The sequence below is a fragment of the Trichosurus vulpecula genome, chromosome 7 (assembly GCF_011100635.1).
Source record: "Trichosurus vulpecula isolate mTriVul1 chromosome 7, mTriVul1.pri, whole genome shotgun sequence".
NCBI classification, from domain to species: Eukaryota; Metazoa; Chordata; class Mammalia; order Diprotodontia; family Phalangeridae; genus Trichosurus; species Trichosurus vulpecula.
In genome coordinates, this window is record NC_050579.1 from 15,602,572 (window position 1) to 15,619,075 (window position 16,504).

General features: G+C 50.4%; 1 protein-coding gene across 3 annotated transcripts in view; it reads left to right on the top strand.

The window, feature by feature from the left end:
• Window positions 1–16,504, top strand: part of VPS8 (VPS8 subunit of CORVET complex) — a 179,838-nt gene that overhangs the window by 107,242 nt on the left and 56,092 nt on the right. For all 3 annotated transcript variants that reach the window (XM_036767391.1, XM_036767389.1, XM_036767390.1), the window contains 2 exons: window positions 2,441–2,530; window positions 4,057–4,103. In XM_036767391.1, the coding sequence (XP_036623286.1) occupies window positions 2,441–2,530; window positions 4,057–4,103 (137 nt within the window). The remainder of the gene's footprint in view (window positions 1–2,440; window positions 2,531–4,056; window positions 4,104–16,504) is intronic.

Here is a 16,504-nt window from a genome sequence, read left to right on the forward strand (position 1 = left end):
TTCCCGGGGGCATCTCAGATCAAACTTGACTCTGCCCAGGAGCATATTCTTCCCTCTGATCCTGTTTCTGCTGGGGTACCACCATCTCCCAGGCTTGAGATGGGGATGTCGTGTCTGCCACTTCCCAGCCTACAGAGCCTCTCGAGTCTATCACCAGCCTGCACTCCGCTTTCTGTGCCATCCCCACTCACTCTTCTCCTGCATCCTCCCCAGCCCCGCTGGTAACTGCCCGCTTTCCCTAAAAGTAGCTTTAATTACGTGCCCCTCCTTCTTAGAAACCTGCAGTAGTTTCCTGCCATCCCAGCTCCAGCCTGTATCTTCACCCTGGCTCATCCTCTTTCCTTTCCCACATCTAGGACTTTGGTCTAAGTGGACCATGTGACAGTTTTTAAACAGACTGTGCATTCCTGCCTTTGTGAATTCACTCTGCCTGAAGTGCCAGAAAGAACAGTGGAGAGGGAAGGGATCAGACATGGTGTCCAGCCGTCCTGGGGCCTGCTCAGGACATCTCAGTCAGGGATCTTTTGGCCCCACCCTGGGGGAAGCCTCCTGTTCCTCCACATCGTCCATCCCACTTTGGCAAAGGCCAAGTCGTCTCCAGGTTCTTCATTGGAACGAGCTGCTAACAAGGAAAGCGGGTCAAATGTCTCTTCTCGGCCCTTCTGTGGCCCTTCAGGGGCACCTTTTCTCTTCCATTCCTTCCAGTGACCTTTGCGTGCCCAGCTTTTCTGATAGATGAATTCCAGCTTGTCGAAGTCCTTCCCCAAACATGCCCCCAAGGGCCAAGGAAAAAGCTGCGCTGTCGCCCTTGGGTCTGTACCCTGTGCTTTCTTGGCTCTTCAGTCAGACCTTTCGCTGTTGACTCATCCTGACCTTTGAGAGCCCCAGCTCCTGGGCCTTTTTCTCCAGAAGTGCCGAGCTTCTCCCAACCAACATGGTCCTGTTGTGGCTGCTTCAGCCAGGTTTAGAACTGTGCCTTGTCTCCTAGTCAGTTCTAAAGGGTGAGATCTGGCCCCTCAGCCCAGCAAGTGCAAATTTGTTTATTCCAACGCGGAGCCCTGACCTTTATGTGGCAGCTGAACACGGACAGGTCCCTTAGTCCCTCAGAAGATCTGACCCCGCTCCTCTCAGAAGGGCATCCTAAGCCTTCATCTTTGTGTCACAGCCACGTCACAGGCCCCAGAGGCCTCTCAACAGCTCCCTCCAGGCCCTCAGAATGTCCCATCGTCCAGGCCTTGTCTCCTTTCTGTCCTGGTTCTGCCTTTGCCTGGTATGGTCAGCCTTTCATTGTTCTGGTGCTGCCTCCTCTAGAAAGGCCTCCCAAAGTGATCTCCTTCACAGCAGGGATCTTGAAGTCATCACCTCTGTTGTGCTCAGGAAGGGTTTGTCAAATGAATTAACTGAGCTGCCTTTCCTTCCATCTTGTTCCCGTCTGCTCCCAGCTCTGCCACTTGCCTGTGTGACCAAGTCACTCACCTCTCTGCATCTCCGTTTCTGCTTCTGTCAGTTGAAGAGGCTGCACCCAGTGACCTCAAAGGTCCTTTCTGGCTCTAAATCTTTTTTTAAAAGATGTTATTGACGTCATTGGTTTTGACATGACCTGCCTTTCCCAATCTGCCCCTGGCCTGGAGAGCTGCCCCTTGTGCCCCGCAGTAACCGCCTCCTCCCCCAAGCCTGATGTCCTCTGCAGGAGAGGGAGGGGTTGTGCCTCGTCTTTCTCTTTGGCCATGCTCGTGTTCACAGCACGGCATTTCAGGTGTTTTGTTGATGCAGGCAAAAGGTTCTTTGCTCCATTTCCCGTGTGCTTCTATGTCATCATAACCCCTTTTTCATACAGTAAAGTAACAGTCCATTGCTTTGTTTTCTGTTCTTTGTGGCTGTTCGGTGTGACCTCTTTGACCAGCCCTAATCCTCTGGCCCACTTGGTTGGCATTGTAGATACTTTGTTAGCATACATCCAAATTATTTTCCAGAATGGTTGGCCCAGATCGTAGGTCCACTAACAAAGCACTAGTGTGCCTCTTTTCAGCCCTTCCAATATTAACTACCCCATCTTTCTTCATCTTTGCCACCTGGTTGGGTATGAGGTGAACTCTCAGGGTAGTTTTGCTTCTAGTCTGTGACCCTGGGATCCCATGAACTACTTTGGGGAGTTGGCCAGTTTTCTTGCTTCTGCTCTGATTTCAGCTGTTCTCAGAGAAGCCAGAGCTTGAGCCCCTGCCCAGATGCCAGATCCCTGGCTTCCTCTGCTGCCTTCTGGGTTTCCAGCTGAGCCCATTCCTGACCTTCTCCTTGCCCGGGATGGCACACCTGGGGGTCTCTGGCCAGGCCCTGTGCAGCTTATATCAGGTCATGGGGTTGGCTTAGACCTCTGGCTTGTGAAGGGTTTTTTCTGCTGTAAATCTTCAAGTGACACTGAGTGTTTTCTCTCCTTATCCAGGAGCTCGTGTCTCTGAACCCCTGCAAGGCAGCAGAGTTGGTGGCCACCCACTTCTCTGGGCAAGTGGAGGCCGTCATTCACAAACTCCAGGTGAGTACGGCTCCTCCCTAGGAAGGAGCAGGAGCAGGGCACCAGGTAGACCAAAGCCTCCTGGCAGTCGTGATTTCTGGGCCTTGGAAAACAACTGCTGAAGGAAGACATGTCTTTTGGGTGGGTCAGTTGAGCACATGGCAGCTAGTTTGTCCTTTCTCATGGGGTGGACCCCTGGGGCAGGGTCCGGGCAAACGTAGGGACCTCATCTCACAGTCATTTTTTAACTATTGGAAGGAAATGCTCGATTTCAGTTCAAAATTAGTAAAACTCAGAATGTCATTTTTCCCCATCCAAGTTCCTAGACCCCCTGGAATTTATGCACAAACCTCTCGGGGGCGGGGGGGTGGGAGTCTCTGGCCTAGGGTTAGGAGTCCCTAATCCAGTCTTGCCCCCTCACTTTTAGGGAATTTACTCTTCTTCAGTTACTGGCTTCCCACAGTCCCAGGTCATGCTGGTGCCTAGGGGCTTTGTGGTTGCCAAGGGGAAGTCGTTAACCAATGGAGCAGGCCTGCAGATTCCTTCATCGTCCACTGTACTTCTGTTGACATCTCCCATTTCCATTTCATCATGGGTCTAGAGATGAACATGGAATGCTTCTCTTGGAGTAGTTCCTCCTGAAGCATTGTGATCTCAGCAGAGCAGGCCTGCCCCCTGTCAGCCCAGAAGTTTCATGCTCCTACAGCCAGCATGGGGAGCTTTTCCTGGTCTGTCCCCACACCCCACCATGCCCCTTCTGGGGCCCCAGTGTCCCCAGAACCTTCCAGCTGCCTCCCACCAGAGCAGCAGGCAACAGCTGGACACTCAATTCTGTCTGATAAAACATCTTGGTGCCCCCCACACCCCATTAGGGACAGGATCACACAGGAGCATTGCCAGGAACTCTTTCCTGAGGCCTTTTGGGAGGCCTTTGCCTGTGTCGGAGAGAAAACCAGCCAACCAGTCAAAAGGCTTTCTGCCGGGCCTTCCTAGGGCCTTGGAGGTCATGTGCTGATTCTTCAGTCTGTGGTACCCTAGAACCAGTCCCCAGCCATGGGAGAGGGGTCGTTGGTCACTGTGGGCAGGACTGTTGGCTTAACTTTACTCTTTTCAAGGGTGCTGGCCCTCCACTAGGCCCACTGTAGTACAGTCATGTGCCTCTTGGCCCAACAAGATGGGGCGATACTGTTGGTGCTGGAGCAGAGCCATCTTTGCTGGGGCCCTCCTGGGCACCGCTCACCAGCCTCCTCTGGATTTGGCCAAGCAGGATTCACCATGGCAGGGAGGAGGAGATGAGGGGAAGTGATGCCTTGCTATACTTTCTAAGCTGCCTGGGAGCCCTCAAGAGATGGGGCCAGATCCCCAAGAGCTTCCTGAAGCTCTGTCTTTGCAAGGGGTGGGAACCTTGGCATTGGGACCCTCAACAAGCCTGCCTCACAGTGCCAGCCTCAAGGCAGAATACTCCATGAGTTTTTGCTAGCTGACCGACTGATCATATACTTGATTTTAATGCTTTTCTATTTGTTTTTTTTTTGTTTCCCTCTCAGAGTCCATTTTTGCTTTTCCAGTTTCTGAGGAGCCTTCTTGACCCAAGGTATGTGTGTTGGTTCCCTCAGACCTCACTAATAGGGCCAGCTCAGGCTGGGGCAGATCAGCCAAAGAGGGTTTTATCTCTGTCTTTGAATGCATTTTTGTCCTGGGGGGAACCTGGCTGCATTCCCAATATATTGTGCAAATCGACTGGTGGTGTCCCACTGCAAAGGCCTCACTCAGCAGGATGGCTGCTCTGCTACTGGTCATGTTTTCGGTAGAGCCAGTTACCTGGTTTAGAAAGTGCTTCCATGCAGGGTCTCCCTTGGTCCTCCCACCCCCTTGTTATGCCCTGGCCTCAGAGGGATGAACTCTGCCTATGGCCAGTCACCTAGATGGGGGTGGTAAGAGGCAGGATTGAAGCCCAGCACCCTGCTTGACTGCCAGACCAGCACTGTCTGAAGCATCTCATGTCAGAATGAGCACAGAACCTCCCCTGTTCTCATAGGCCATCCAAATTCACTCGTTTGGACCACCATAAATGGCTGTTTCAGAGACATGGTTCAGACTGCCTTCTCTTGTCTCTTCTGCTAAGGCTGATTTTTAAATAGTCTGGATAGAGGGGCAGGGATGGAATTAAGACTCCAGGCAGCACCGCCTTGTCTTCTCTATTCAATCTGAGAGTTTGCCAGATGCTGCCTGAATTGGAAAGTGACCTTAAACATCAGAATGTCCCCTAGAACGTTATGGTCTGAGGTGGGATGCCATGAGCATCTCCCATCCAGCCCACTCATCAGAACTCATTAGTGTCCTGTAGACAGGGGCCAGAGCAGCTTGTGACTCAAGGCAGGAAAGGATCATGATCCCAGGGGCTTCCAAAAAGTAACCTTGCTTCACTGTTACTTCCATTGTAAACATGTGACTTAGACAAGACCCCACTTTATTCTCCACTAGTTGTGACTGGGTTCCTACTTCCCTGAAGTTGCCCTCCTCCTCTTGGACAATGGCTGTTCTGTGCCTTGGCTTAGGGAGGGTGGGGTGCCTTTTAAAGTCAGACCTCATGGGCAGTCTTCACTTGCCTCCCTGTTTTCCCCTCTCATCAGGCCCCTTCAGGATTGTGTCCTCAAAGAATTGTACTTGGAGGAGCCCCACTGTCCCTACAGCCTTCTCTTTCCTTTATCCTGGTCACCTCCCTCCCTAGCCTGCTCCCCTTCTGGCCTTCCTCATTCCTCTTCTCAATCAGTGTCCTCCCCCTCCTTCCCCACAGCCTGTCAATCACTCTCCTTATCCCTTGTACCTCCTTCATCCCCTCTCAGGCCTCAGCATCTCTACCTGGGCCTCCCTTAGCCTTGATCCGAATTATACAGGAAACCAGCTGGGAAGCAGATGACGCTTCCCCTGAGCTTCCTCTGCCATTATAGAATCTTCTCTTGGTCCCCATCCCCTTCTCCCCCTCCACAGATTCTCTCAAAACTCCATTGGCTTTTCCTAGCTGTGGGTTTGGGCACTATGCTGGGGACCAGGGGACCAGAATCCCTGTGCTTATGGGTTTGACTCAATGGTCACCAACCACTTTTTTGTGGTCAAGCTTTAGGGTTGGTTTTCTTATGTTTCCTTAAGTAATATCAGTAAGGAACTCTAAGCCTCAGATTGAATTCTCCAACTGGTCTCTCTGGGGCCACATCTATGTTACCAGAATTATCCTGCTTAATGCAAATAATTGAGCTGGCAAATTAATTGACCTACAAAGACTAGGGGAACATCTGCACACAAAAGGATTGGGTGTTTGCAAGTAACTAAGCCTCCAGAAGCAAATTTCTTGCCTGATTTGAGACTCTAAAGGGCTCCCATCCTCTTCCAATTCTGTGACCTGGGACAGCTGCTCCCCAAAGCAGGGCTGGACCCCCCAGCCCAGCCTGCTCCTCTCAGAGGAGCCCCCTGGAGGGTTGCTCAGCTCTCCCTGGATTTGCATCCAGATGCCCAAGTCCTTTGTGTAGCTCTGGGATACAAAGGGATGGAGGGAGGCTGAGGGGGAGAGGGCTGTGCCAAGGAAGAGAGAACAGCCACCATCCTGTCCTCCCCTTTTGGGAGGGAGCTTTTCTGGGTACTGGAACTGTGGCTTTTGTGAGCCATTCCCTGGGGGTGGGCCCCTGAGGCAGTAGTGGGTAGGGGGCAGCCTGCACTCCCAGGTCCTTTATCAGAATCACATTCAGTTGAACAATGCAGAGAAAATGAGAGATCTGAGCAAGAGGCAGATAGAGCTTCCGGAGGGTGATTTTCCTTTGGCCTCCCTCTGAGTCTTCACATCTGGACTCCCTGGGCTTGTTGGGAAGGTGCTCGGCTAGAAGATGGGTCATCTGGGTTTGGAAGACAAAGCCTTGGTTTCCATCCAAGGGAAAGTTGTCTTCTCTCCTAGCTGGGAAGCCCATTACATTCATCCCCTTTCGTGCATTCATGCATTGCACATACAGCTTGCTAATTCGAGAGCTCTGCTCCTGGGCCCTGGGGAAGGGGGGAGTATGAAGGGGAGGGGGAGCTAAGGCTCCATTCCTTCAGTCCTGCAGTCTGCTTCTGGTGCCTTAGACTGATGATGTGTGGGAATCAAAGCAACCCAGCCCTCTACATCTGCAGTGATGGCCTGTCTGGCCTCCCCCTTGCAGAGGTATCGAGGACAATGCAAGCCGGGCTCTCCAGACCTTTTTTTGAGGGGGGAGCATCTACATTTCTAAATGTACCCCCTCCAACATGTGGATGCTCCCTTTGTTATAAATGTTATGCATATGGTACTGTACTCTTAATCACGTATATTATAAATTGTATGCAAAGAATAGAAATGAAAAGAGCACGAGATGTGTTAAACCTGAAAGTTTGGTTGAAGGAGGCAAACAGGCTGGGTGATAGAAAAATCAATGTTGTTTATTATTTTCCCTTAAAGCATAGCTAAGCTAGCTTACTTGTACGTACAAGGAGTCAGAGCATAAACTCTGGCTGTCTGAACAAAGGAATGAGAAAACTTATATACGTTATTTTAGCAGACCCAGCAAGCCTGTGTTACCTGATTTTTTTAAGACCCCCATGTATGTTTAACCATGATACAAGAAGAGGATTTTCCTTAATGGAATAGGGTTGTAAAGAATGTTGACAAAAGTCAGTTAATATTAAGCGAGGTAGTCTCTCTTGGGGTTAGGGTCTCATCCTTTAATGGCTAACAGGGATAAGAATGTCCTTAGGTCAGTCTAATCTGGTCTTGTTGACAGTGGTAAGGGTATTTCCTGAGCAAACTTTTAGAGAGAACAAAGAAGCCCAGGTCCTGGATCTTCATCCAGTTACTCATTAATTCAGGCTCTGGGTCTGGTTGAAATTAAAAATGATATAAAATAGTATAATATTTTTCACAGATGAAGTATTTGTTGTAAGAATCAGTAGGGACCCCCTGGAGTAGGATTGGTGGGGAGGGGAGGCTGTAGGTGCCATAATCAACCTCCTCCAAGAAAATCACTCTGGCAGCTGCATGGAGGATGGATTGGAAAGGACAGGCTGAAGATGGACCAGGAGTAGCTGCGGTGTGAGGGTCTGGGTCAGAGCAGAAGCGGAGAACTCTTGGCGACCAGGAGCCCAGGGACCCAAAGCAGGAGCAGGAGTGCTGAACATTAAGACCACTGGGGACCAGGTGATTTCCATGGTTCCTTCCAACACTGCCCTCTATGATCCTGGCTCCCAGGCTTGTTGTAAGGGATAGGCTTGGTAAGCCTTCTCTTGCCTAAGGTTCTCCCCTGCATTCCTTGTCAGACTAATCAAAGCCCATTTTGTGGAGCTGTTCCCTGCTTGAAATGGTAGCTGGCCTTGAGTGCCTCTGCCTGACTTAACTTTTCAACCTTTGCATCAGCGGCGTCTCAAAAACCTATGTGTTCTCTGCTCCAAAGAAAACCGTCTTCTTGTTGTGCCATGAATGTGCCTGATTCATTTCTACTTCCACCCACCATTTCAGGTCTCGGCCCCTCTGGGCCTTCTTCTTCTGGGGGTCTTCCTGTGCCGGTTCTTCCATAGGGTGTCTCCCTTGGGGCCACAGGGCTTCCTCAAGGCCTTTTGGTTCTTAGTGGACAGCAGACCATCATCTGGGCTCTCTCCAGTACCAGCGATATGGCCAGCACTTCTGTAGCACCTGAGGGTTTGCAAAATGCAAAAAGCAACTATGGTAGGGAGCTGCTATTATTATATGTTGTGCTACACACACACATCTGTATGTGTATCATGTACATATGGAAAGTGCTCTGCATGCATTAAATCTCATGTAAACATGAGCTATCATCGTCATTGTTAACAGTGCTCTGATCTTCTGCATTCTTTTGACATCTTCCCTCCTTGGAGAGACGTTGAAAATCATTCCACTGTCTCCCACCACCTACCGCGTGCCACATCCAGCGCTTTCCTCTTCCCTTCATCATCCCATGTGGCCACTTTTTCATTGAATTCTCTGAATGTAAAGGTCTATGTTTTGTAGCATCTGGTCAAGTTCTTCACAACATTTCTGTGTTCAGTCCTCCAAGAGGGACGTCAGCTACAGCTGTCTCCACTGTGGTATCGCTGCCTGTCTTGACCATGAGCACTGAAAGACTACCAAGGATCCCATGACACAGTGTTTTTGGTTAGCTTTGGGAGGCCGGTGACACCAACTCCACCAGCTTCCTCATCTGCTTCTCCAAAGGCAGCCTTCCTTCTGTCAGTCAGGCTTCTTATCTCGTCTCCTCTGAATGTGTCCATACGGTGGGTTTCATTTCCTCCAGTCTTGTTTCAGCATCTTGGACAAGGATCTCATGGTCAGAAAACCACGTAAATTGACATTTGTACAGTCTAACAATGTGTATGTCACAGCCCCAGGTGGAGGCACAATTACTTATTTAAAGGAAAATACTTTTCTTCTTATTTCTGTATCCTCATTATTGTTCCCCATCATGCTAGATACTGATGAACTTTATTTCAATCTTGTATTGTTTTACATGGCATTGGATTTAAATCTGCACAGCAGTAGGTATCTGAATAGTACTCAGGCCCCACGTAGTTTTTGATACATAGTTTTCTAATGTTCCTTTATATCATTTTAGGGCTACTAAAAAAATTGGTAGTTTGGTGAGTTTCAGTGGGTTTTTTTTTCTTTTTAATATCCTGAAAACCATGAAGACAGTCCATTAAACAAGAACCTTTTGGGGTTACTTTCTTAAATATAATTTTTTCAATTCATGAGTCTTTATTTCCCTTCCCTTCACTGTCTCCTTCCCCTAGCTGAATCATAATAAAAAAGAAAACCTTTTAAAAATTCATCATCAAATAAAGCAGATTCCTTCATTGTCCCAAAGTACACATCTCATTTGGTGTGCTTGCTCCATGGACTACCTGTCCCAGCCAGGTCTGGACCCCTGTTCTCCATCCAGGACATTCCATCTCCCACCCTCAGGCTTTTGTATGGGCCATCCTTCAGGACTTCCTCGACTCTGCCTTTGGCTTTCTTCCAGGCTGGGACACCTGTAGGCCAGGTCTTTCTTGCGCTAACCCTCCCGCCCCCCCAACATGCATCCAGTTGTCAGCACCTGTCCATCCCTGAGACTAGCTTGTGTTTACATTGTAGGTACTTTGTACTGCCTCACAGTATAAAGTATTGAATGAAGGAAGCTGTGTCTCCTTGGGGCAAGGAGATCCCGGCTGCTTTCTCTGCCTGCTCAGGCCATGTGAATCTTGGCATGATTTTCTGTAAATTCTTCACAGAGGGTCTTCCCAAGGGCCTGGGGGCTCTCTTCTCATTCTTGACTCATTTTCGAATACCAACCCAACCCTCTGGCCATCCATCATTGTCTTGTTCTTGTCACGTGGCTGGTTTGCCTCCTTCTCCAGCCTCACATGACCTTGCACAGCACAGGGGAGAGTGGGCTAGCTCCAGACCTCAGTTTCCTCATCTATAAAGTAGGGGAGGGGTGGAGAAATACTCGGACTCCGCCGCACCATTGCTGGTTGGTTATATGATGTTCCTTGTGACTCTTCAGAGGTCCTGCTGGATCCATGGCCAGAGTTTGTCCTTGGGGAAAGATTGACGTTTCAAGGATGGGCGCAGCTTGGCATCTCTGGGATCTCAGCAAGCTGGACGATCTTGTCCTCCCATTCAGTCCTGGCCCAGATCGTCATCCTGGGGCAGCAGCTCTCAAGCTAAGCAGGCAGATGGGACTAATGGAGAAGGTGGTCTGTGTAACAGGATGAGCTTGTCATTCCCACAGGAGGGCCGGTCTGTCCTTAGAGAAGGACTCTGGCCTCCTCACTCCAATTACAGGCACCATGAGGCCTTCTCCACCCACACAATGACAAAATAAGAACGTGTAGCCCACCCCTCCTCCACCAGCTCCCTGGGCACTTAATGGCAGTAACTCGTGATGGAGCCGTGAGATCCACCTGGCATTTTCCTTATTCGATGGTTTGAGGCCGGCACAGGCATTGTGCACTTACTGAGCTCAGCCAGAAAGACAAATGGTTCTTTCCATTCTCAATTATCATTAGCTCTTGTTGATCTCCACTTATGAAATCCATTCTGCCCACCTCTGCTGAGGGAGTCATTGAAGCCGTAGAATTTATTTTTCATGAATATCAGGGGATGAATCACTTTGCTGAGGTGGTCAGTTACATTAAGACAAGAGAAGTGAAGACTCCCCCACCTCCTGGAGCTGGGGCGCAAGTGTCCTATTACCTCTGGGTTCCATGGTGGGAGCCTCACAGTCATGTGAAAGTTAACCAGTATGGCCAGGATCCTGTGTCTCATGGAAAGTTTGGAAGGACAGTTGTGGCCATGTGAGAAAATACTGGCATCTGTTCACACTGCAAGCAGGGCAGTAAATCGAGGATGGACCCCAGAAGCCGTCTGGTCTGGTTTTTTACCTCATCACACAACCCCCCATCCAAAAACAGTACAATTCCACAAGCATTTATGAAGCACCTGCTATGTGCCAGGCTGTCAAGACAAAGACAAAACAGTCCCTGTACTCGACGACAAGTGACATTCTGCTCGAAAAATAGAACGTGTACAGAGATAAATGTAAAATACATACACTGGCTATTTGGGGAAGGGCGGACAAGGACACAAACAACTGGGGGTCCTCAGGAAAGATCTCAAGGAAGCTGCAGCCTGAACTGAGCCATGAAATGAAATGGGTGGCTCCTCTCCACCCTTCCAGTCAACACGTCATTTTTCAGCACTCTGCACACCTGTCCCAGGCACCGTGCTAGGCACAGGAGACACGGGCAGAAATGAAAGAGCCCTGCCTGTAGGGAGCTTGTGTGCCACTGGGAAAGCAAAAGTGATCATCAGCCAGCATTGATTAAGCAGCTCCCTGGGCTTGACCCTGTGCAGGGCATGAGCCCCTTGGCACAAAGCATTGACGTTCCGTGCAGAGAGACACCAAGGACATATTGAAACATATTCAACACGGGTGTGAAGTTAATCAGCCTGGAGCGGCTAAATCCAAGGGAGTCTGGGTGGAGGGATGCTGGATATCAGGGGATAAAAGTGCAGCAGAGGAGGTCTGAGCTCATCTTGAAGAAAGGCCAAGGAAGTAGAGAGAGCCTGGCTCAGGTATCTGACACAGCTGGGACAAAGGTCTGGAGACTAGAGATCATGTTGTATGGGAGGCACCACAGAGGGCAGGACTCGGAGGGATGTCCATCAGGGCTGAAAAGACAGGTTGGAGCAAGCCTGTGATGGACTAAACAGAACTGTTTGGATTTTATCCTCAGGGCAAGAAGGAAATGATTAGAGCTGGTAGGCAGCTAGGTGATGCAGTAGACAGAGTGCCAGGCCTAGAGTCAAGAAGACCTGAGTTCTAATCTGACCTCAGATACTTATTAGCTGGGTGATCCTGGGCAAGTCACTTCACCCTGTCTGCCATCTGTAAAATGAGCTGCAGAAGGAAATGGCAGTGGGGTCATGAAGAGTACGACAGGACTGAAAAATGACTGAACGAGAGTTGGTGGGAGGGTGGGGGTGAGTGAGGCAAGGTGCATGGCCATTTCTGGACTGTAGGAAAGTCACTTTGACCGCGGCGTGTAGGCGACACTGGAGCGGGCCCAGGAGGCCTGCGTGATCACCCGGCCGAGAGGTGAGGAGTGGATGAAAGAGGTCGTAGAGGCCAAAGTAGCTGCATCTGGCACCTGCTCAGCCCGTTAAATGGGAGAGGGAGCTCTCGTGATAGTGCCTGAGGTGCCTTCAGCAGACGCAGGGAAGCTGGGAGGAGGGGAAGGGACATGGTGACTTGGGGATGTCTCTAGGATATCCAGCTCTGTCCAGCAGAGAGTTGGTGATGTCAGCATGAAGCTCGAGAGAGATGGGTGGAATCTCTCAATATGGGAGTCATCTGTGGGAGCTGATGAGGTTACGGAGAGAGGGCAAAGAGGAGGCCTGGGGTAAAATCTCAAAGGCTATCCACATTACATGCAGGCAATGAGAGGCCAACAAGACTGAGAAGGAGTGGGTAGACAGGCAGGAGAACCAGAGGGAAAGAGCATCCTGACAGGCCAGCAAAGGAGAGCCAAGCATCCCCAGTGTCAGATGCTATAGCCAGCTCATGAAGCATGAGGTCTGAGAAAAGACTGTCCCATTTGGGGACCACAAGGGGTCCTTGGTGGCTGTGCAGAGAGTGTCGGGGGAGTGATGAAGCTAAAACCAATTAGTAGAGAGTTGAAGAGTGAGAGAAGAAGCAGAGCTAGCCAGTGTAGACAGCTCTTCCAAAAGTTTGGCCAGTCACACATCATATGATCTAATACCGATTTGATAGGCCCCTATCTTTGCTACAGACAAGAGTAATGTATTTGCAAGCCATTTTTGAGAGATTTGACCCACTACTGGCTTGCTTTTTTTAAAAAAATTAGCACAAGATTACAAGCCTTGTGGTAATGTTAACATGATTTTAACTAAAAAGCTAGAAAATCAGCTTATGGTATTCATGAAGCGCTGAATTGCTAGATCCTGGAGCAATTTGTTTTTTGTAGTTAAAATATCTATGTAAGTTTTTTTTTCTAAGCATTAACAATATCATGCCTTTCTTTCTGTGCCATGAATAATGCATTGAGACCTCAGTCTGAATGGTAAACATAAAGGAGGGTCAGTCGCCATCCCTGCTGGCTCCAAGAGCGGCAGAACTTATGGGTCTGAGCTGAGATTAGCAGCCAGAGGGAAGGAGACCTGCCAAGAAGGGCACAGAGGGAGGTGTAGACCCCTCTCCTTGGACACCTTGACTGATGAGCTCGAGGCAACAAGGTTCTGTGGGGAAAGCGCTAGATTTGGACATGGCTCCCGTGCCCAGCACAGCGCCTGGCACGGTAAGCAATGCCCTTAATAAATGCTGGCTGATTGGTGAGCCCTGGCTCTGCCAGTTAATACTTGTCTGACTCTAGTCAGGTCACTAGGGACCTTTGGCTCTCCTTCGTGGGCCTCAGTTTCCCCATAAGGGGATTGGATTAGGTGACTTCTAAGGTCCCTACTTCCATGTGGCTTGTTGAGAATCAGGAGGAAGCACCAGATGATCTGTGCAGCTTAGTTTTAGTCCTTTCATCCAACATAAAATATTTTTCCTGTAAAACATTCCCAAATCAAGATGGGACTTTTGAGATGTTGTGCTGCCTTTCTTCAAGGCCGGCCTAGAGGTGCCTCCTTTTCCGGGAAAACCACACACAGAGGGCTTTGTCTTGGAGTAGTTCCTGCCATCAGGAACAAAGAGGGTTCGACCTGGACCCTAGTCCGTGGTTGTGCTTCTTGTCAGGGTAGTTATGGGAGAGGGAGCTCTTAGCGAAGCTCCTCTCCTGTATAAATGTTGCTTTCCTCACAGCCAGGGCTGTTACTCACATGGAGATTCCCAGAGGAATGGATGAGATAGGTGTGAAATGCAGAGTGAGGTTGGCTGCCATGTGTATGGTGGCATAGTGAATGGAGAGTTGGCCTAGGAGGGATGGGACCTGGGCCCAAGGCTTGCTCTTTGGCCTACAGCCTTGTGACCCTCAGCAAGCCCCCTCCCCTCCCAGGACCCCACAGCTGGCCGAGACGGTCATAGACAAGCTATTGGTCTGCAGAGCGGAGGGGGCTCAGGGCAGTTCCATAACTACAGGACAGAAAAAGAATGGACAAATGGCCCCGCAGGTGGGTGGTGGGAGGCTGATAGGGACAGCTTTGGGGAGCTAAGTGTCCCCACGGCCAAGCCCGGGGAGAGCAGCCGGGATGGAAATCCAGCAATACTGAAGATGAGTTTGCTGAGGACTGTCGGCCAACAGCCCCAGCTCGTCCCCCCCCAGTGAAGGCCCAGAAATCCACTCATGTGCTTCGAGTGATGTGTGTTCACATCCTCTGTTCTCCTAAGTGGTTTCGTCAATAATATTCAGAAAGGAGTTAAGAGCCTTGATTCGTCAGCAGGTGTTTGGGCTGCAGTCTCGCATTTGGCAGATGCATGGAGAACGACTTGACATTGATGAGGGCCCCAAGGGCAGTGGGACCGGACATGGCCTCTCTCTCCAGGCTATTTAATGCATCACCTTTAGGCAAAGAAAGCCGTGGATGCTATGAGCCCCTTGTTCTGGGAGTCTTTCTCCTCCTTGAGTGGAGAGGCTTTCTTCCTTAATGCTGACCCCTTTCCCTTCCTTTGGTAGGAAGCATCATCTACATCCACCCCCCAACCCCATTCTGGCCCTGCATGTCTCCCCTTGAAGGCTTCACCGCTGCCTTCACCAGCCAGCCCTGAGCATCTGCTGGGTACAGGGCTGAGCTCTGAGCTATTCAGGGCAGGGCTGACGGACACGGAAGGCAGGGAGTGCAGACCTCTCTCAAACACACACACACAATTATGCCCGTCACCAGCCACCTATGGTGATATCCTGACCTGCTTAACCAAAAGCCAGAGAGATGTCTCTCATTTAGCAGAACATAGACTTCTCATCAAAAGAAACTGGGCATTTCATTCCTCCAAAAACCATTGATTAGTCAGTCAACAAACATTTATTATTCACTTCCCATGTGTGAGTCACTGTACTAAGCACTGATGGGTTGTGACCCGAGTCTAGAATGAAGCCAGAAGGTGGAGGTGAGGAAGGAGGGCATTCCAGACATGGGGGATCGCCAGTGCAAAGACAAGGAGTCGGGAGATGGTGTATTCTGTGTGAGGAAAACAGGAGGCCAGTGTTGCTAGGCATGGAGTCCATGGAGGGGAATAAACTGGAGAAGACTGGAAAGCTAGGAGGGTTTCACTTGGCCCTTCCTAGGACCCTGTCCACTTTGTGAGGAGCCACAGTCACAAAGCTCTTAGTGTCAGGAAGTTCTCCCTGGTATCTGACCTTGGTCCCTTCTGCTGGGATTGAAGCATCTTTCGGAGTAGCCCTGTGCACCCTTGTGGTCAATTCATTGGTGCGGCCTCTCCTGCGTCACTCAGTGACACGGGTCCTTTAACCTGTCTCCTGAGGGTTTGGTTTCCAAACTGCCTGTCCTTGTGACAGCTTCCTTCTGCCCCTCCTCCGGGTTATCTGAATAGAGCCCACCAGTGGTGGCTTCACGAGGCTCATCTGGGCCCAGCTCCTGAAGGCCCCCACAGCAGGGAGAACAGGACGGTGGTGTGTCGACTGTGAATCAGACCCTGGGACGGGAGGCAGCTTGGGCAGTGGCCTAGGAGCCAAGGGACCTCAGCTTGAGGCCTGACTCCACCCCTCGAGGGCCTTGGGCCTTTACACAAGTCGCTAACCTTCCCCAGGCCTTGGTTTCCCCCTCTGTAAATCAGGGAAAACGGTGTTTGCCATGTGATCTTCACGAAAGCAGCGGGTGTCCTGAGCGCAGGGCTGGACTTGGGGGCAGGAGGGCGTGAGTGTGGTCAGCAGGTAGAGACCACCTCTGACGGTCCCTGGGCAGCTCTCCGAGACTATGGAAGTGACCGAGGAGTCCCTGCCACACATCAAGACTCTTCTCATCCTAATTAGGATGATTAATGATAGCAGTAATAACAGTAGCATTCACACAGTGCTTTAAATATTATCCCGTGTGATCCTGACAAGAACCCTAGGCAGGACATGCTACCGATATCCTCATTTTATAGGCGAGGAAACTGAGGCAGATAAAGGTCGAGGGTCTTACTTGAGGTCACACAGCTGGCAAGTGTCTGGATGAATTTGAACTGGAGTCTACCTGACTCCAGGCCCAGCACTCTGTGTACTGCACCACCTGCCTTCCTAAATCACAGATCCTGAGTTTTAAAAACTTATCTGCTGGCGTAGTTGGGAGGAAATCCTTTCAAAAGGGTAAGGTATGATATTTGAAAGACGTGACCTTGTTCTTGGGGCAGCGGAGGCAGCCAGGAACTGCCCCTGGCTTCCGGAATCAGAAAAGAGCTGCTGGCCAGTCCCACGCTGCTCAGTCAGGGATGTCCTGCTGTGGCGTCGAGCTCCTGAGCAACACTGGGCATC